This window comes from Perognathus longimembris, chromosome 13, assembly GCF_023159225.1.
Source record: "Perognathus longimembris pacificus isolate PPM17 chromosome 13, ASM2315922v1, whole genome shotgun sequence".
In the NCBI taxonomy this organism is placed as follows: domain Eukaryota; kingdom Metazoa; phylum Chordata; class Mammalia; order Rodentia; family Heteromyidae; genus Perognathus; species Perognathus longimembris.
This window is the reverse complement of record NC_063173.1, coordinates 19,256,738-19,277,293: the sequence shown is the minus strand read 5'-3', so window position 1 is coordinate 19,277,293 and position 20,556 is coordinate 19,256,738. Positions and strand designations below refer to the sequence as shown.

General features: G+C 35.9%; 1 protein-coding gene across 2 annotated transcripts in view; it reads right to left on the bottom strand.

Moving 5' to 3' along the window:
- Positions 1-208: 208 nt before the first annotated feature.
- Positions 209-20,556, bottom strand: part of Usp47 (ubiquitin specific peptidase 47) — an 88,170-nt gene continuing 67,822 nt past the window's right edge. For both annotated transcript variants that reach the window (XM_048361188.1, XM_048361189.1), the window contains 10 exons: positions 18,521-18,640; positions 15,413-16,190; positions 10,914-11,089; positions 10,528-10,608; positions 9,963-10,078; positions 9,499-9,617; positions 6,382-6,512; positions 4,192-4,239; positions 3,971-4,101; positions 209-3,169 (listed from right to left, as the gene is read on the bottom strand). In XM_048361188.1, coding sequence (XP_048217145.1) covers positions 2,995-3,169; positions 3,971-4,101; positions 4,192-4,239; positions 6,382-6,512; positions 9,499-9,617; positions 9,963-10,078; positions 10,528-10,608; positions 10,914-11,089; positions 15,413-16,190; positions 18,521-18,640 — 1,875 coding nt within the window. In that variant the 3' untranslated portion in view covers positions 209-2,994. The remainder of the gene's footprint in view (positions 3,170-3,970; positions 4,102-4,191; positions 4,240-6,381; positions 6,513-9,498; positions 9,618-9,962; positions 10,079-10,527; positions 10,609-10,913; positions 11,090-15,412; positions 16,191-18,520; positions 18,641-20,556) is intronic.

Sequence of the window (20,556 nt, the reverse complement as noted above, 5' to 3'; positions counted from 1 at the left end):
AATTACACAGAATTGTTTGGATGGAATAGTTTTATTTAGCAAACCAAAAACTTGCTAATTCAGATTTTTTCCTGTTCAATGTACTATACTGTAATATAGATCATAATTTGCAAGTAACAAGTGCAAAAGTTAGGGCCTGATGTTGAACAAAGGGACAAGTCCAGAAGGACAACTTCAATATCAAATCAAAAAAGGAAATAGTTGCCAGTGACCAGAACAAATGATTTTTATTGTGTTCCATACATTCCCAGATCACTTCTGGGTTTAGTGACAACACTGCAGTGTGGTGATGCCGTGCACTTGTTAGCTCAGCCCCCAGGGGACGACTGGAGTGCTCTCAGCCACTGTGTATAAAGTATCACAAACCACTCCCAACAGTGTGTCTGCAGCTAGTGGCTCTTCCCTCTTTGTTCTAGCTAGAATCCCACCTTCTCAGAATTGTAAAATGTTTTCCATTACAAGAGATCAACCAACAAACAAGCTTCCTTCATGCACTATTTTGTCTTACAGCATCACTGTTGTAACTTTTTTGAGAAGCAGACCTTCAACTAGCAGGTTTATGCAAGCCAGGTAAACAGGGCTTGGTCTTGAAACCACAGCTCAGGTTTCTTTGGCCAGAAGGCACCTTTCACCCTAGTAACTGCCTCAGGTAAGGTTGTAGGGTCACAACTCGTTGCATTCAACCTCCCTGTCTTAGGAGACAGGAGACCATGGGCTCCACCCTCCCTGGCTCAGGCACTTGACTCACAGTGCTGCCTCTGGAGTTTGGATGCTTACCTGACTCTGAGGCCCAAGGGACGGATACGTGGTAGCCTACCTCTATAAACTCATTCTGAAAATCTTGCCATGTCCTTTACTGAGATTATTAAAGTGCAACATTGTGTTTTCATTCACTATTAGCAGGCACTGAAAAGCAAAAAGCTTTTATTTTTTTCCTTTCTATAATGAAATATATTTTCTCTATTCTTCGTATTTGCAATACGCTTATTTGAGAAGCAGCAGTTAAATACACAATGAGCAACAACAAAGCCAGAGCAGAAGGCACAAACGGAGGAGCAGAGAAATTTGCCATTTACTCTTAAGGCAAACCAAAGCATACCAAACCAAAGCAAACCAAACCCCAAAGCCCATTTCAAATACAAATCTGCCTCCTCTGCTTGCCAGAAGTAAATCCTAGAAACAATCCATACACTCCCAGAAAACAGGTCTTGGCCACCACCAATTTGTCGTCCTTATCAAATCCAGGACCCCACAAGACATTTCCTCGCAACTGTTGCAGATTTTTCCTTTCAGAACACCACCAATTCAACTAGTGCAGACTCTGCTGAAAGCTGTACAGTTTTCAAAGAAGAATTAGCCAGAGAAATACCTTACAAAAGATTTTTTGCTTTGTTGATTCTAAGAGACCTTTAAGATATAGAATTATCAATGACTATATTCAAACCATTCAGCCAACTTTAATGCTACTTCCTAGTACATCTTCCATAAAAGGAAAGAGTTCAGAATCTTATTCTGGGTACTGACAGGATCCCCCTCAAAGTTAGATATGAATACTTTTCATTTCACTTATGAGAACCTGACTGTTTATATACCTCATCATAGAAAAATTATTCAATATATTTTCAAAATATTAAAGTAACAAATCTGTTCTTAGATTCTTCATCCACAAAAGTTTAATGACTAACATAACACAACAGAATGAACAACTGTTTTATTGGCATGTTCATTGTTGTAAACAGCATCTGCATGAAAAAGTTTTACCAAAACCTTTTTATTGATTTTTATAAATTAGAATCTCAAAATTTACGGAGTTGTGTGTATTGTATGGTTTCATTTAGCAAAGCAAGAGCTTGCTGATTCTGACAGACTCTGCTATGAAATCATGTTGACTGCGTTGGCCTGCACCGCAATTTAGTAGCAAGTTCATTCCATATGATGGAAGAACATGTCCAACAAGGTTAAATCACATGGGACTACAAATTGACTCTAAAAATTAATTAATACAGGATTTACAAGCACTAGGAGATTCAAACTTGAAATCTTGAAAAATAAATGTACAAAGAGGAAAAAAAAATGAAGCTGCTGAACAGAAAAACCTTGTTAACAAGGGCAAATACAATCCTACAGGATCCAGCACTGAGGAACCTCACTGAGTGCAACATTTACATCGACTGCTCAACTTCTTCATGTATACATGGACAGACAAATGATAAGCAAGGAGGATGATCATGGGAAATAGCTGAACTGCAATTATGGCAACTCAACAGGATTTTATTTACATGCTGAATGAACAAGTGAAACATATTCTCTGCACCCAGAACTTAAGTACAACCAGTTGTAATTACAAAACTGCAGCAATCTGAGCTGCCACCTGCTGGGAGCCCTCTAAGGGAAATGCTTTGAAATAATTTCCAGAATCATGTTAACATTTTGTAAAAATGAAACCAAGTAAGAACATAACCTCACAATTCTTTTCTGGGTTATGGCTGGTTTAAGAGTTTCTTTCTTCAGCTCCTTTTAGCTCCAAGAGTCAGGATACGTTGCATTTACTTCTGAATTGTCAATGAGGTAATGTGTGTATCAGGGAAATAAACAGAAGATTCATTCACTCATGGCCTTTGCACAGCTTTTATTATTAAGCTATGAGCATCCTGTTTGAAGCTAGTTTCACTAGCAGCTATGTGCACATTTGTCCGCATTTAGAGAAGTTTGCTCATTCCCCTTCCCCTTTTATATTAGCAGGTTCTGCTTGGATTTTATTATTTTGCACATCCCTTTTTCACTTTACAGTACATTTGACTATAGTGCACAACATGATTCCAAGTCAAACAGTGCCCACTGGGCACTGAGCTTCTGATTGGTGAAGGGCTGTCCAATCAGTGCTGGTATCGCTGGGTTATCCCAACCATGTCCGGCCATAATGGCACTACACAGTAGTAGTGAACCATCTAATTAAAACCACAAATCCCCCATGAAAATGCTAAACTAACAGAGTCAGTCTTGAGTCAAGTCTTTATTTGGCGCTCCATCCAGATATATTTTTAGTGCTTTCTCTTTCCGAGGTGAGTATGTCACACGATGTCCAGTCTTCTGGAGTCGACTGCTTTCTTTCTTCATCAGTTCATTTCGTTGCTCCTCTGTCAACTCCATTATTTCTTCTGTTTTATCTCTTTATTTAAAATATAAATATGAACTGTGTATTAGACCAGATAGCCATCTGCCTCTAATTCAATATTGAATACTCTGATATTTCTCAGCAGAATAATGAAATCTGGTTTGTCACTGGGGAAGTTATATAACCTCAGCTACCAGAATATCCTAGATTTCTAACATGTTTGTCATGCCAGTGCATTGCTCACTTCTCAAAATGGCACAGAATAATTTCCTCGTCATTATTAAAAGCAACAGTATCTAACATCATTAAACATGCTAGGAAACAGTTCTAATTTTCCTATAATCTTACCACAAAGTGATTATTGTCATCATTTTACAGATAAATAGCTGAGTAAATAATGAAAGCTAGGTTTCAACCTACATCTGCCAGGCTCCAAGGATTATCATTTTCCTCTGTATCTGTGTTATTCAATATGGTAGCCATTAGTCACACCTGGCTAGCAACTGAAATATGTCTGGTCTAGATTAAGATCTGCGAGTAGTACAATGCATAATATTTCTAAGACTTAGAACAAGAAAACATAAAATACCCCATAAATGACTTTAAAAGATTTTGGTAGCATGTAGTAACATCTTGGATATATTGGATTAAAATCATTTTGTTAAATTTATGCATTTCTTTTTACTATTTTTAATGTGATTACTAGAAGACTTCAAATTATAATACACATGGCTATCATTGTACTATATGTCAGTGACAAATGATATCAAAACCATAGTAAAGAAATGGAAACAAGATATACATGTACACCAAAAATGTTTTATCACTGGAAGCAACAAAAACACTGAATGTTACCTGTAAAATATGACTGCACCGTCATCACAGATATAAAGAGGCCAGACATTCAGGGTAGAAACTTTAGGATTCCAATCCAAATCCTGATGAATATCTAGGACAGAAATATCACAAGGAAAAGTTCCTCTACCCTAAAGAGAAAAGAATGAATGAATAAATCACACCATTTGCTGTATTTACGGTGTCTCAATCTGCAGATGCAAACACTCTTGGGCTTTTACCTTGGCAAATTCTAGATCTTCCAAAGGAATTCCACTGATTTCAGTCAGCTGTAAAAGATAAGGCCTATGTAAGTTTATTAAAAAATAAATTTGCTTAGAAAAGTTATTTTCCTTTTATACCTCTAACAGAAATAGCTTACTTTCAGAAAAATAACATGTTTGACATAAAAACTTATAAGGGCTCTAGTTTGTGTTCACTTGGCAGAATGTCTGCCTAAAAGTGTTAGTCTCATAGTTCAACTCGTGTGCCCCCGCCCACAAAAGCTAGAAAGTAGAATTCTACAAACATATCATGTCTCAGAAAAATCTAGTTAGTATGTAATTAGTGTATTTTATCTAAATCTTTTCCTACATATACGCAGTTACATTCACACAGTTCTAAAGTATGTAAAACTGTACTTATGAGATATCTCTATAAATAATATTATACAGAAAAATGTGATACAAAGTAGCTTCACACAGATTAAATTCCTAGACATGAAGTTGTACTTCTGGAATACTGGCAGTACCAAATGGAAGCCTGTAAAATTTACATCAATTTTAATAATGAAAGTGTGCCACATCACCTGTTCTCTCAACATGGGCAATTTCAGCTATCACTTCAGTTTCTAAATCTTCACCAAACAAACATGGGGAAAATGGTTTTAATATATGTGTGCATATACTTCCATAAATATGTGTGCAAATATAACACATGATGTGCATATAGACATACATATATGAGATATAAATTATATATACACACATATACATACGTTTGTAAATAAATGAGATATAAATTGCATGCTTGTGGGAACCATAGAGCCCTGTAGGGGCTGTGACTGGCTGTAGGACATTTGACTGGAATCTGAATGATACTAGTAGAAAACTCTGGTATGTGTTGAGTGTTTGACCTTCTTCAGTCATCGGAGTCAAAAGACAGGTTCTCATATTATCCTGGCATCCTGGATCTGTTACTGAAGTTGCTTACCACTTTACTTTTGTATTTTCTGTTATCCATCTTTCTGGGTGACTTGTTATCCAACTTTTCTCTCTCTGTAACATCCTAAATAAAGCCCTGGGCCAATATGAACTTAAAAAAGTGAAGGTTGAGGAAGACACCTTTGGCTTAACCAAGTATGTTGGTTAACTCATTCCTCATCCCAGGTGGTACTGGATTATTACTTATTTAATAATACAATTATTACATATGAGGTATCACTGCATGGGCATTTCTTTAACTGTCCCCCAGATGCTGGCACTTATTTATCTATTTATATGTCCGTTGTCTATTTATTTATTTTTAAATTTTCTTTGCCTATTTTTAAATTAGACTGTTCATCCTTTCCTTAAGGTAGTAGCTTCATATAAATTATGGCAGTCATAATTCATATAATTTCAAATTATTTTTCCTCTGTTAAGACTTTTAGCTTTGCTTATAGTTTGTTTTATACATTTACTTTATTATTCCTATTTGGGGCTATAGTTTTGGCTTTGCAGAAGATTTAAGCTTTTGTGTAGCATATCTTGTTATGGCTTCTGGTATTATCTTCATGAATATGTTTTCTAGGATTATGATCTTATTTTAGCATTGAATACATTAATCTAGTCCATTTGTAATTTTGCTTTATTTTTTATGTAAATTTAGTACATTTAGAATTTATTTTTGTGTCTGGTATTATGTACAAAGATAAAATTTCAAAATGCCTACTGAGTTAGTATCATTGATGGGATAAATCACCCTCTCTGCAGAAACTTTTTAGTTTCCACTCTAAAATACAGAACAAACTTTCATTTGGATTTTGATTCAAGTGACAGAAAGTAAAGGTCCACTTATAGATGACTAGGAGCCAAAGTAATTTTCAAAGAATCAACCAGAATATGATTTAAGGTGTAATGAAGACCAAGAAAACCTGCTGTCAATAGGGGGTTGGGGCTGGGAAGGTGGCTTAGTGGTAGAATGCTTGCCTAGCATGCATGAAGCCTTGGGTCCAATTGATCAGTAAAATATATACAGAAAAAGCTGGAAGTGGTACTGTAGCTCAAGTGGTAGAGTGCTAGCCTTGAGCAAAATAAATTCAGGGACAGTGCCCAAGGCTCAGCTGAGTTCAAGTCCCAGGACAGGCAAAAAAAAATAGTGGGTTGGTAGGCAACACTAGGCAATACAAGAAAAAAAAAGTCTCAGCTTCATTTTGTTTAAAATGAACTTACCTTCTCTCTTAATTCATCAACACTACTGCTCTCCAACACAACCTCCTGGAAGGGATCCAACTTCATCTCTGAAGGCCTCCACCGTCGTGATAAAAGGGCAAGCTGTGACATGGACTTCATCTTCTCTACCCCTAAGAACATGCAAGATTATACCCTTATAATATATTCTATTCTAAGGGTTGATAATTTGACTTTTCCTGTATTTCCTGACTTAACAAAAATATTTATTCCAGGTGTTATTCATTAAAAGTGGGAACAAAAGAAACCATTTATCCCAAATAGTTTTAAGAGTAACACATTTATTCTTTCTTCCAGTCTCAGAAGACAATTATTCTTTTATAAAAGCCACCCTTCATCCAGTACTGCTAATTCTACTCCTTCCTGACTACTGTTGAACATTTTGCAGTTTATTCTCTTCCCTGCATCTTCGATCTTTTCTTCTCTAGTGGTTACTATAAAGATATCAGAAATCTTGTTTTCATTTGCTCCTCAATTTATCAAAATCTAGTTCAGATGTCACTTGTCTCTCTGGTATGTGTAAGAATGAAGGAACTGATTCAGCTCCTTATTACCTCTCGTTTTAATATAGCAGGTTTGCAGCTCTGAGTCTTCCACAGACAATGTCCACAGCCTCTGGCTATTACTTATTTTTGTAGCACCAGGGAATAAGCAGTGCCTGACTAACTACAGCTAAAAGGACAGTATTTTTGGATTTAATCTTAATCACATGGCTCAACTCTTATTCAAATGTTTAGATGTTAAAGTATATACTGATATGGCCATGTGCTGGTGACTCCAGCTTACAATCCTTGCTACTCAGGAGGCTAAGATCTGAGGGTCTGGATTGAAACCAGCTCAGGCAGAAAAATCCAAGGAACTCTTATCTCCAATTAACTAGCAAAACAAAGTAAAACAGGTATGGCCCCCAAGGGGTAGAGTGCCGTGTGTGTGTGTGTGTGTGTGTGTGTGTGTGTGTGTGTGTGTGTGTGTTAACAATATATGTATACATTTACGAATGCACAACTGCAATGCAATACTTTAGCACTACTTTCTAGATAATCTACCTCTGCTAATATATGTACAGTCCTTTCCCTATATAGGGCAATTTCTATGTCATTTAGCATCACTTCCTACTACCCAGATATAGTGGTTATTACTAAGAATTTAGACACAGAGAAGGAAATCAGAGTCTGGAACACTTGCTCATGTAACAAGGCAGATGGTGCATTGGTACTTCTTTACTCCCCACTTAATTTGCAACTAATGAGAATTTCAACAATTCAAAAAATGTAATTTCAACAATTGAAATTGGAATTAGACCTAAAAGAGTCTGTAAGAGGTGGTGTGTTAATATAGTTCAGCTCTAAAGGCTGTCAGACTCTTATATAAAATATCTAGAATTGTTAACAAATTACTTACCTTGATGTGATCTCTCTAAAGCCAATTTCCTTCCCACTATCTCTTTCAAAATCATAATATGTCAAATATCCCAATGTTGAAAGTGAAAATGGATTAAAAATATAGATGTTCTTCTAGATCACTGTTATGAGTGAACTATTTCTCTCCCAAAAGATAAGAAGTCTATATCCCTAGTACCTCAGAATGTAACTTTATTTTTTTCTGTATACTGATAATCAAGTCTGCCCTAAGGCAGAGTCCAAATAGTATGGGTAGATGAGCCTACATGGAGAACACCATGTAAGATGAAGGTAAAGACTAGGGTGCTACATCTATAAGCCTAAACTGCCAAAGAGACAACAAACCTCCAGAAACTCGGGGAGGGGCATGGAATAGATTCTCCCTTAGAAGACCTTAGAAGGAATAGACCCACCAGTACCAAGAATTACAGTTGTAATAAGCCAGATCCCAGTAGCTCAGGTCTGTAATCTTAGCTACTTAGGAGGCAGAGATCTGAGGAACATGGTTCCAAGCTACCCAGAGCAGACAAATCTGAGAGACTCTTATCCCCAATTAACCAGCAACAATCACATACACACAGAGAATCCCCAAATGATAAATGTGAATCTATTCATGTGACATTTCAGTGAAGAAATTTCAATAAATCTTGCTGGTTTGACTTCCACCAGCAGGAATTGGTCAATATACATATATAATTATAATAGTATGCCTTAAGGAGCTTGTTTCTTTACTATAAATGCTGATTTAAAATAAAGAAGAAAAATAAGGTAGTAAGAAACAAATAAATGTAATTGATTATTACCACCCCTCTTTAATCAATGCTGCATTTAAATATGGATGTCTCATTTAAGGTATGGTTGATGAATATTAAAAAGTTCTATCCTTGGGCTGGAGATATGGCCTAGTGGCAAGAGAGCTTGCCTCGTATACATGAGGCCCTGGGTTCAATTCCCCAGCACCACATATACAGAAAACGGCCAGAAGTGGCGCTGTGGCTCAAGTGGCAGAGTGCTAGCCTTGAGCAAAAGGAAGCCAGGGACAGTGCTCAGGCCCTGAGTCCAAGGCCCAGGACTGGCAAAAAAAAAAAGTTCTATCCTTGTCTCATAGTTTAATTTTTTACATCTATTGTTTAAACAATATAATCACTCTCCTAATTTCCCAATTTTTTTTACTATCTACATAGTAAAATGTTTGATATGAAAGAAAAAAAGGGAATTTCTGTTGTTTAAGCCACTCTGTAGTACTTTTATGAAAGCCTAGGTACCTAATACAGCTGTCCTCAAAAATGACTGAGAAATGATCAGTACCACAGCCTCAACAGAAAAAAAAAAAACAATACACAATGGAAAAGGACACAAAACTAAATATTAGTTCTTTTTCTGTACAGCATAATTAAAAAAAATCTGACCGTCAAGCTGCATTTTCAAAATTAGAGATAAAACATATTTAAAGGGCAAAATGGATGCAGAGAAAGTGGAAAGACATTAGACATTCCCTAAAGATAACAAGTAGTTATATAGGACCCAGGGGAATTTAAACCAACCTCCTCCACTCCAAGCTAGGGATAAAGCTTAACAACAAACACCGTGTTTTGCATTACATTCCTGGTAACTCATTTGATGAAAAATTAATCTATAGGCTTCTATTGATTTTGGAGTATTTCTAACTGATATTTCCCTACAAAAATATTGATAATACCATCAAGAACTTCAAGGAAAACTTCCCAGTTGCTGGAAATATTAATATCTTCTTCATAAATATGATAATCCAAAAAGACAGTGCCAGGATTCTTCCATGTTTTTTTTCTTAGACGAAACCTACAAATATAACACATTTAAGGTTACTATGATTTGAAATTCTTAATTTAAAAAATTGACACTAATCTGGTAGTGAGGGAAAATAAATTATGTAAATAGTTATTTACTGATTAAATTTTGGGAAAAAAATCCAGAAGAAATGTTCCCAGCACTTCAAATTTTGTAACCTTCATAGGAAATTCAAACAGAATTTTGATACTGTTGCTTAATCTTCACTATTTTACCTTACAAAAATTCTAAATAGTACAAAAATTTAATTCTTCTAGGATTAGAAAATCATACCAGTCTGTATCAAATGACCACACAATCTTTTCTCAGTCTGCTAACACTGTAATTTTACATTACCTGTCAATACTGAGCTCTAAGCCACATTGCTCCCTGAGTTGAGGAACTAATTCCTCTTTTGATTGCCGTACAGTCATTCCTTTAGCAAAAACAGCATCTAGCAGAAACTTGCATGGCTGGGAATATAAGCAAACAATGCGAGTTTGAATTATACATTAAAGTTAGGATTAAGATGTTATCTATATATTCTTCACAATGTGACAATAAATGGCCAAGTTTAGAGGTCTATCTTCTAGTTTCAAATTTTAGCCTTCTCATCAGGTCAGCTTGGGCAAGTTTATTTAATTAACATCTAGGTACATTAGTTCTCTCAACTATAAATTGAGGCCAGTAACTTCCTCGCTGTGGCTGTGTCAGTGTGAAGATTAACTAGGATAATGTATTCATGGTTCCTTTCTTTGAGGCTTAAACTCAGGGCCTTTCAGTATCACTTCACTTTTTCATTCACAGCTGGTACTCTAACACTTGAATACTAACAGAAGACTAGTAAAAACCCCACAACTTACAGTTGTATTTAGTTAACTATAATAAATAACCTTATAATACCTTTAGATGCATTACTCACCTCTTGTTCATTAACTAGAAGCTGGTACACTTTAACTCTGTATTCTCCTTTTTTAAGTGCTCTCCCCAGTCTAATTGTGATCTGTAAATTAGGAACATTGTTTTAGATGGACTTTCTCAGGAGAACAACATTCTTATCTGATTATTTACTTTTGTTTTACGAATCCCCCAGAGATTAATGTCTGAGAACAGATACGTCTTTTACCTCTGAATCCCCAGCACCTAGAACAGTAACTGACACACACTGTTAACATTTAACAACTTGTGGATATGGAAAAACAATCCAAACACCCCAAATAACCACTAGTCATCGGGGTACTTCCCACCATAGTGTAAGGTTGCAAAGCTATCTTTTAAAGCACTCTACTTGCATAAAGATTAATCAACCTTATTGTCATCTGAAAATGATGAAAGTGTTTCATTCAGTCGGACGCTCTCAAACTCTTGGTTGCTGGCATACACTCGAAAGACCTTGAAGTGAGAGGATAAAACTCCAACAAAGGGCTCTAACTGTTGCTTGAAAGCTGCCAGAGTAATTCTTTTATCAACATGCACCATCAACCCTAAGCAAAAAACAAACAAAACATGAACATGGAAAAGAAACGTTTCAGTATAAACAATACAGACCATATCCTTTTCATTATACTGCACACAGGAAAAAGTACTCCTTTTGTGTTAGATTTTAACTTAGCTGCCTCTGTCTCTTTTGGCAGGGCCAAATACAAGAGCCACCATGCTATTTCAGGTTGTTCTACAACCTACTGCTCCCTCAAAGTAGATCGTTTTTCCAAGAAATCTACACCAAATATTAAGGATGACGCTGGTTTACATTTTCAAGTCATCTCAACTCTTGGGTTTAGTTTTCCCAGATAGGTTTTTCAAATGAATTAATGTACATTTTTCCTGATTATGATACACAGAAAATATTACCATATGATTAATAGAAAATATGATCAGTATGAATTAGAATTTGAGGTGAGGAATTTTGTGTACTATAAACCTTTTGAATTAATTTTTTGTTTTAAATTTCTAAACCTTAAACATTTCCCTACATGTTAACAACGTAGCCTTTGGCAAATAAGCTTTGGTTAATGCTACCGAGGTACTGAATATTTTCAAAGAGTGTAATGGAAAAATTACCTGACTAAAAATCAAAAGCCTATGGTTTGAGTTTCAGCTCTGCTAACTTTAGTTAATGTTTGTATGCAGGGCATCTACTCTGAGCTTCAATTTTCTCATAGGATTCTAACAACCAGTCTCAGATTGTTAAAACAGGTATAGTGACAGTGACTTCTAGTAGTATCACTCCCATTTTGGTTTCTCTCCTCATCTCTAGTAGTGATGTCACAGAAGATACAAATGTTTAATTTATTGATACAGTTCAGTATGGAGATTGGCACTAAGTGAGTAGAAGGCCTGGCTCCTCTCTGTGTACTGGAGTTGGAACTGTGACTTACTAACTTGTCTGTACTTGATACTTTTACTGTTAAATGTAAATAATAGTATTTACATTTCCTTATGTGTTTCTCTCTCTGTGTGTGTGTAATGCTTATAGAGTCTTGGCAAAATAATCTATTGGATATTATTATTTTAGAACTTTAGAGATGACCAGCATACCAATTAGTCTACCTCTAAAAACTAAACATTCCATCTCTTTATAACTCAACTTCAAAATGTCTGAAAGGCTTTCCTTTCTCTTATGTATTTCTTTAAGGAGGTGAATCAAAGTTGAACTAAGTCATTTCAATATAAATACACTACACTTGCTATTTTCCTACCTTGGTCTTCCTGTTGGCACATCCCACCTACAGATGGCAACTAGAACACAGTAAAATAAGATGGTCTAAAATTACTTCCTGACATAATTCTGATCCTGATAGTGTATATACATGCTACATGTGTGTACTTATCACATATGCTCTGTATAGTGTCATTCCTTGTTATTTACTTCTTTGTTTTGTCTACTAATGCCAGCCATTTCATCTCTGTGAGCAACCCATGCTTCTGCATTACCCCCAAGCTTTCCCAGGACCTACGTTCAGGTCACTGAGGAATGTGGTAAGTCAGCATAGACTGCTCAAGAACCCAGTTGCTGGCTAGTATCCCTCTTATCTCCAAACCAGCTTCTAAACATGAGCATTTTCTAGGGCTTTTCTAAACCTTCTGTGTAGTTTCTGAAAGCCTAAGTAGTTTCTCTTCATCACTGTGCTTACTATACTTTTACTCAACACTAATAAATTAATGCAGTATGAATTTTCAGAAGAGGCTAAACTGGCCAATGATTTCCCTGTTAAATATTTTATTACGTATGGTGAGAAAGAACTAAGACTTTTCAAGTATAATTCTGAGTATTCTTAATGTTGACAACTGTGTCAAAACTTTAAGCACATCATTCTAAAACAAACTAAGAAAAGTGTCCTATCTTTTCCTAAAGAGGAGCTACTTTTCATTTTTCCAGTAATTCTGAAGTTTGAGTATGGAAAGAATGCACAGTAGCCACTGGCTACTTTCCTAGGATGTGAAGAGGTAGCAGTGGTGGCAGCATGGAGTGAGTGGGGGCTTACCAGCAAAATACCCAAGTGGGATCCTAATAGTATGGCCTACTAGCTCTTTGATCTCAAACTATTTAGCCTATTATATCATCAGTGAAAAATGTCTAATACCACCAATGCCACCGAGCTGTTAAAGTAATGCATACTAATGAGCCTTATGAGAGGTGCTCCTCCATGGAAACACAAACCATCATATAACAATTTCGGTCTCCATTTTGGCTTCCAGTGCACACTTTCACTTTTGGGTTTCTATAAATGTATGGATGTTATATGACACAGTGTTATTTGGATTTAGCTGGTTAAAAACATTGAGATACCTTAATTACTGATTTCATTCTGCTATTCTATACTTTATTTTCCTTTCCTTTTTCGTGGTACTAGAGTTTTGAATTTAGGGCTTCCTTCTTGCTAGGCAGATGGTTTACCACTTGATTCACCACACTCCCTTCCCATCCTTTTCCTTTTTTAAAAAAAATTTTCGGGTAGGGTCTTGTGCTTTTGCTCACAGCTGGACTAGACCATGATCCTCTTAACCTATGCCACCCCCTGTAGTTTGGATTAGTAACTTGACACTCTGCCCTGGTTATTGGCTGAGATGGGGGAAGGGTGGTATCTCACCAACTTTGTCTGGACTGTCCTTGAACCACAATCCTCCCAATCTCTTATCTCATGAGTAACCTGTAAATAGACATGATGCTTCTATGCACAGCCCTCTACTTTCTTTCAAATGACAGACTTTGGAGACTACAAGTGTCACAGCACTCCCCCGCCCCTCCCAGAACTGGGGGGTGGGGGGCTGCTGAACTTTGGGCCTTATCTATGGCTTCTTCAGTCTTAGCTGGTGCTCTCCCACTTGAGCCACAATTCAACTACACCATGGGGATAAGAATCTCTTGGATTTGTCTACCCAGGCTGGCTTTGAGCCTTGATTCTAAGACCTCAGACTCTTGTATGCTGGAATTATAGTTGTGAGTCACAAACTTAGCACTATTAAAAAAAAAAAGGCAACATTCTTACAAAAAGAAATGGTTGGCTGTATAAATAAATATTCTCCATTAGAGATATCTTAGTATCTCAGTCATCTCTATTTCTAGCATTTACTCAGGACCTAGGCATCTAGAAGAGATTAGGAAAAAATTTGGTGTATGGATGAATGGAAGATGAAATGTACAGTTCTCTTCCAAATGCATAAGGAGCAACTGCACTCAATTAGAGTCCTTAAATTCTATTACTAGTCCTACTGCTTATTATCTACATATGTACTTTTGGCCAAACCATCATCCCTTAGGAGTTTGTTTTCTTATTTGTCAGATGATTATGCCAGTATTTGCCTCACTGATTTCAGAGAAGCTTTGAGAATAAGCATTTTGATAGCTAAAAAAATAAGGGAAAATTGTAATACTTCTTAAAGAACAATGTAAAGTATTTCATTCTTAACCTATTTCCTTTTTACATTAAAAAATTTTTGTCTTGCCTATTGTTTTGACTAGTTTGGTTTGAGGATTTTTAAGTTCTTTTTGAAAATCTCTTATAATGTTAAAATGGTGGTAAGTTTTTACTATCATTATTTGTCATAAATGCCAACAGTAACAAATCTCCTCTATCTTTTTATATTTAGGCAATTCACAACTTCTAGTTTTTATGCTGCCTGTGTTATTTTACAGTAAAAATTAAAACAGATGGGGGTATAACTCAGTGGTAAAGTGCATGACAACATCCAAGAGGCTCTGGGTGTGAGCTTCAGCGGCACACATGCACAAAGAAACCAGAACAAAATGACCACCCATCCTGCCCTAAAAAACCCATACCAAATCAAACTAAACCAAACCACTAAAAGAGAATCCAATCAAAGTAAAAATTAAGTATGGATTTTTTTAAAGAATGTTGTTTGTAACTTGGGGATGGAAAAGAGGAATGCACAAATCAAAAATTTCCCTGTGAGGCACTGAATATTGAATTTTTTTTTAAGCATCTGAACTTTTATAGAAGAGGATGTATAATTTCTTTTTAAACTATTCCTCAATGTTCTACTTAATACTAATACCATAATTCTTTCCTATTATTGAATTTTATTGTTTTTGTTATTTGTTTCACCAGAATTGGATACAACTACTGTGTAATGAAGAGGCTAAGAATACTGTTCACCATAATCTTGATGAAAAGGAAAGACAATTATCTTATAGTCCAGAAAGTTACAGACTGTCTTAGAATTAAGTGTCTAATACTTCTTAACTTTTTTTTGATAGGATGGCTAAAGACCTAATGCCTAAAAATTTAAATAAAGAGAAAAAAATTGTTTCAAGTACATACAAGGACATTGTTTGAAGTACATACATTTGTGTCCTTCCCCAGAACCTTCGTCTGCAGCATAAGGATCTGCTTTGAAATACATGTACTGCATTTCTCCCCTACTCTTGCCACTCTCATCATATTCACTATCAGTACCAGAGTCTTCTTCTGCTGTATCCCATGTCTCCTTTTTTCCTTCATTTGCTTTAGTTCTTCTACTACTTGTGATACTGTGAGAATCAAGACCATTAGCCAAAGGGATCTGAGCGCTATCTGCATTGCACAAAGTATCACTGCTATGGCTGGAACTAAGGATATCACTGTCCACTGAACTTGTACTCCTGTCATTATTCACATCTGAGTCTGATCGTTCTTCAGACTGAAAATTTTCTGGGTCAGAAGTCTGAATGTGCTGCTCCAGTTCTCTGTTATCCACAGACGTTGAAGAGTCCCTCTCATTGAGAGGTGATTCAATGTTCTCAAAGTCACTTGTCTCAGTGCTTTTGCTGCTGTCCCCATTGTCTCCATCCTGTTGCTGCTGCAGAGACAAGCTTTTGAGCTTTTCAGTGCTTTCTTCTAGAATAGCTTCCACAGACTTTAAGCTTCCTACAGGTCCTTTCACTCTTTCACAGTCATCATCCACATTTCCAGAATCCCCTCCAGCTTTCTGGTATGCTGTCCTTTTAGAGTACGATCCTGGGGACTGCTCAGGTAGCAAAACAAATAACCTGATTGTATTTGCATGTCGATCCAAGAGTTTCCATAAATGAGAATCTGTAAAGGCCACTTGGTAATCCAAGGTCTCAGAACTTTCAACAAACACCTAAAACAGTATAAGTAAGAGTCATTTTATATCCATTAATGTTATTGACATTCTCATTCATCATCAGAAAGACATCACATAAACAGCAGGATTTTGGTGATGAAATTTCTAAAGAACAATTTGGTCTTTGTGACTAAATAAAAAAAGAATTAAGAACTCATGTTTTTGTAACTAGCCAAAAAACTACACTAAGAGAAGATGGGCAGACATGGATAGACAGAAAGATATATACCTTGTTTAACTGGGCTGTTTTTTTCAGAAAGTCTTTTTTATACATGCTGCCTTTTAGGAAATCAAAGTTTAGCATGGACACACACACACACACACACACACACACACACACACACACAAAGACATTGGCAAAGCAAGGTGTTTCAAACAAAAGAAACACCTATCATCTAACCAATGTTTAAATTTCCCTGATTATCCTATAAAATGTTTTTCAATATGATTTAAGGCAGGATCCAAATAAAGTACTTAGTATAATTCGGATGTTTATGATGTGCTACACATTCTCGTTTCATATTTGCTTTTTTGCTTCCTTGAAACTTTATTATGAAACCAAGTACTTTGCCCATTAAATTTATACTCTAGATTTTGATGCCTAACAAATTTTATTTAGATATATAATGTAGTTAGTTAGTTATTTTTTAATATCCTTATCCTGAGCTGGGCCTTGGTGGCTCTTCTTGTAACCCTAACTATTTGGGAGGTTGAGATCTGAGGATCACAGTATGAAGCCAGCAAAGGTAGGAACACTTGTGAGACTCTTAGTTCCAATCAACCACAAAAAAGAAAAAAAAGCCAGAGGTAGAGATGTCATTCAAGTGGTAGCGCACTAGCCTTGAGCACAATGTTTAGGCCCTTAGTTCAAGCCCCAGGACCAGCATACACAAAAAAGCACAAAACAAAACAAAAAGCAAACAAAAAAGTTCTTAACCTGAAGATTTTTATGTTCACATTATTTATAGGTGAAATGATATGACACAGAAAATTTTACAAATAATCTTTGGGGGTTGATAATTTAGGTAAATCAAGAGTTGATATGCAGAAGCTGAGTGACAGTGACATGGAAGGGCATCTACAGAATTCTCTTTATTGAAATTTTCCATAGTAGGGGGCTGGGAATATGGCCTAGTGGCAAGAGTGCTTGCCTTGTATACATGAAGCCCTGGGTTCGATTCCCTAGCACCACATACATAGAAAATGGCCAGAAATGGCAGAGTGCTAGCCTTGAGCAAAGAGAGGCCAGGGACAGTGCTCAGGCCCTGAGTCCAAGGCCCAGGACTGGCAAAAAAAAAAAAAAAAAAAAAAAAAAAGAAAAAAGAAAAAAAATTCCATAGTAAAACTTTTTGTTTTCTGACTTTTGGTGGTACTAGGATTGAACTGAGGGTCTTGTGCTTGGGCTGTAACTCTTGAGCCACACACTCAGTCTAATAAAAGGATTTAAAACAAAATGAAATACATGTAGTATAAATTCTGAAGGGTTTGTCAGTAAAAAGATTAATACTATCATTTAGTAAATGTTACAAATTCAGACTGCTAATCATTTTTTAAAAAAGGTTAAATTCCTTCTGCATGCCTCATCCTAATATAGTGTTAGGTAGACTTTATGTTTTGATGCTACACATGTGTGCACAAATATCACATCCAAAAGGTGATTACAAGAAACTTTTGGTGAATGGAAACTGCAGGGTGGGATCTGAAAATAATTCTAGAGAAATTAAATGAGATAAAAGACCAAGGTGCACTAAAATGAATAAGCCTGGAAAAAGAAAAAGGAAATTTTGGATGCAGTCTATCTAGAGTAAGCCAATGACATTAGGAATAAACTCATATGACAAATTGAACACAGAACATGAATACAAAACAGGAGGATTAGTATGAGATAAATGAGGGGCAAAAGGAATAACACTCACTAGTTCAATTAAGACTATCATTTTCTCTGGACTAAAGATGCCTCTGACTCTTAGTGCAAGTATTTGTTTCATGATGAAGCTTAAGGACAAAATTTCAGAACATATAAGCATTGTGGGTAGATAGTTACAAAGGCTTCATCAAAGGAGCAGGATAATCAGGATAATGGGGAGGAAATGTAACATTTCAAGTGATGGTTACATATGAACAAAAGCAAGGAGGAGAAATGGTAAGACTGATTCAGAGAAGATGGCTGATTTAACCTGAGTACAAAAAAGGTAGTTATAAGGAGGACATGTGAATTTAAAAGGCTACTTTCAGATGGCTAGCTCTAGAAGGCAGGTTTATAATACCAAACTTAAATTCATAATTATCAAAGCACAGTAAACAGCAATGACAATAAAAAGATGTACCTTGTTACTTCTAAAGAAACCTTCAGCTTTCAAGGTTTTACTGGGTACACCGAGAAGACGTAAATCATTATAGCAACGTTCCAGCACTATTCTCATTGTTTCAATAGGTAAATGAACAACCTACAAGTAAAAGAATTTAATAAAAAAAAAAAGCACACTTTAAAATTTGCCAGACAAGTAAGATTCCAAAGGAACTGAGTAGCTAACTTTCAGAGCTGATGTCAAACTGACATGGCTTCATAGCGCTTTTGACACACTATATTCTATGAATAGTTGCTAATGGTTTATTAAATCAGTTTCCTTTGTGTAAAATAAAAAGATTAAATTAATGATGAGTTGGCCTAAAATTTTACTGTCTTAATATTTTGGTGTCATTTTATGAATTTCACACAGAATGATAAAAATAATTTACACTTTTTTCTTTAATTTTTTAGTTATTATAAAGGTGGTGTACAGAAAGGTTAGTTGTATGTCAGATAGTGTACATTTCTTTCTGGACAATATTACCCTGTCCCTTGCTCTCTTTCAGTTTTTCCCTCCTACCCCCCGCTACAAGTTGTAGAGATCATTTTCAATAGTGTCTAGTGAGTACCACTGCTGCATTTATTTACCCTTTGTACATCAATTTCTGGGCTACCCTTAAATTACATTAAAAAAAAACTGTTTTCTATACAAATAATGATACTAGCTATGGATAACAATTCTTAGGCATCCTAGTAGCTAGTTTAAAATGCTATATTTACTAGATACCATGTTTGGTGACTACATTGATTCTCTAAACATATTTTTCTTCAGGACTATTAACTTCACCAAAGGGGGAGTTCATTATTTTCCCCCCACTTCCTATCTCAGTACTTTAACTCTGCACAGAACTAAAGTTTTATATTTGGCATTCACGTTTTTTAAATGTATTGGGCAATAACAACACTAGTAATAGCAAAATAATAGTTATGTATTTATGAAAAACTATCATAAAATCTGAACGCATAATTTTGTTTTCTGGACACAATTACTTTAGTTAAAGTGTTAAAAACTTTACAGGAATTGAGGATTGAACGCAGGATCTCAAGCATCCTAATGCAGTACTCTAACAATTGAGCCATGTCCCCTGACCTTTCATGGTTAGTCTGCTAACTTTGCCAGGGCTGGCCACAGTTATGTAACTACCAGTGTGTGCCATCATGCCTTTGTTGTTTTTATTTTTTTATACATAATAACAAGAACTGCCAAGGCCTGGAATGTGGGTTAGTGGTAGAGTGCTTGCCTAGCATGCAGGAAGCCCTGGGTTCAATTCCTCAGCACCACGTAAACAGAAAAAGGCGGAAGTGGTGCTGTGGCTCAAGTGGTAGAGTGCTAGCCTTGAGCAAAAAGAAGCCAGGGACAGTGCTCAGATCCTGAGTTCAAGGACTGGAAAAAGAGAAAAATAAATAACAAGAACTGTCAACTCTTTCACATGTCACAATTTTTTTTTACTAGCACTTAAACAGTTCCTGTTAAGTATGAAAACTCCTAAAGAGATTTTTTTTTAAAATCAAAAGATAAGTAGCTGAAAACTAGAGTCAACTTCTTGATGTGTAATTACTGAATCATTTAACCTAAACAAAGGACTCAACCTGGAGTTCAGGAATCTTGAAAATTTTTGCCTATGCTTATAATGTTCTATAGAGTTTGGGATCCTGGAAGGATAATAACCATCTGTCTGAAATAGATCAATTCATTTGCTAACTTGTTCTTAAATGTTTTCATTATTGTATTTTCTAGCTGAAGCATTTGACTGGGACTATGTTCTTTATTACTAACACTCAAAATGGGGCCAATATTTAGCTCATTAACTTCTGGGTTAAATCTGCTTCCCTAGTCATTCCTCTATTGCTTTTAATATCTTGCTATCTTTCTATTACCCAAATTTGAAACCCCTCAAAAGTTTATCTGTGCTCTTCTGTTACATTTGCTAATTACATGTCCTGAAGAGTAAGCTTATAAAGGCACTCTCATAATCTATGTCTTATCTCATTTCTAGCTATGAACTGGAATTA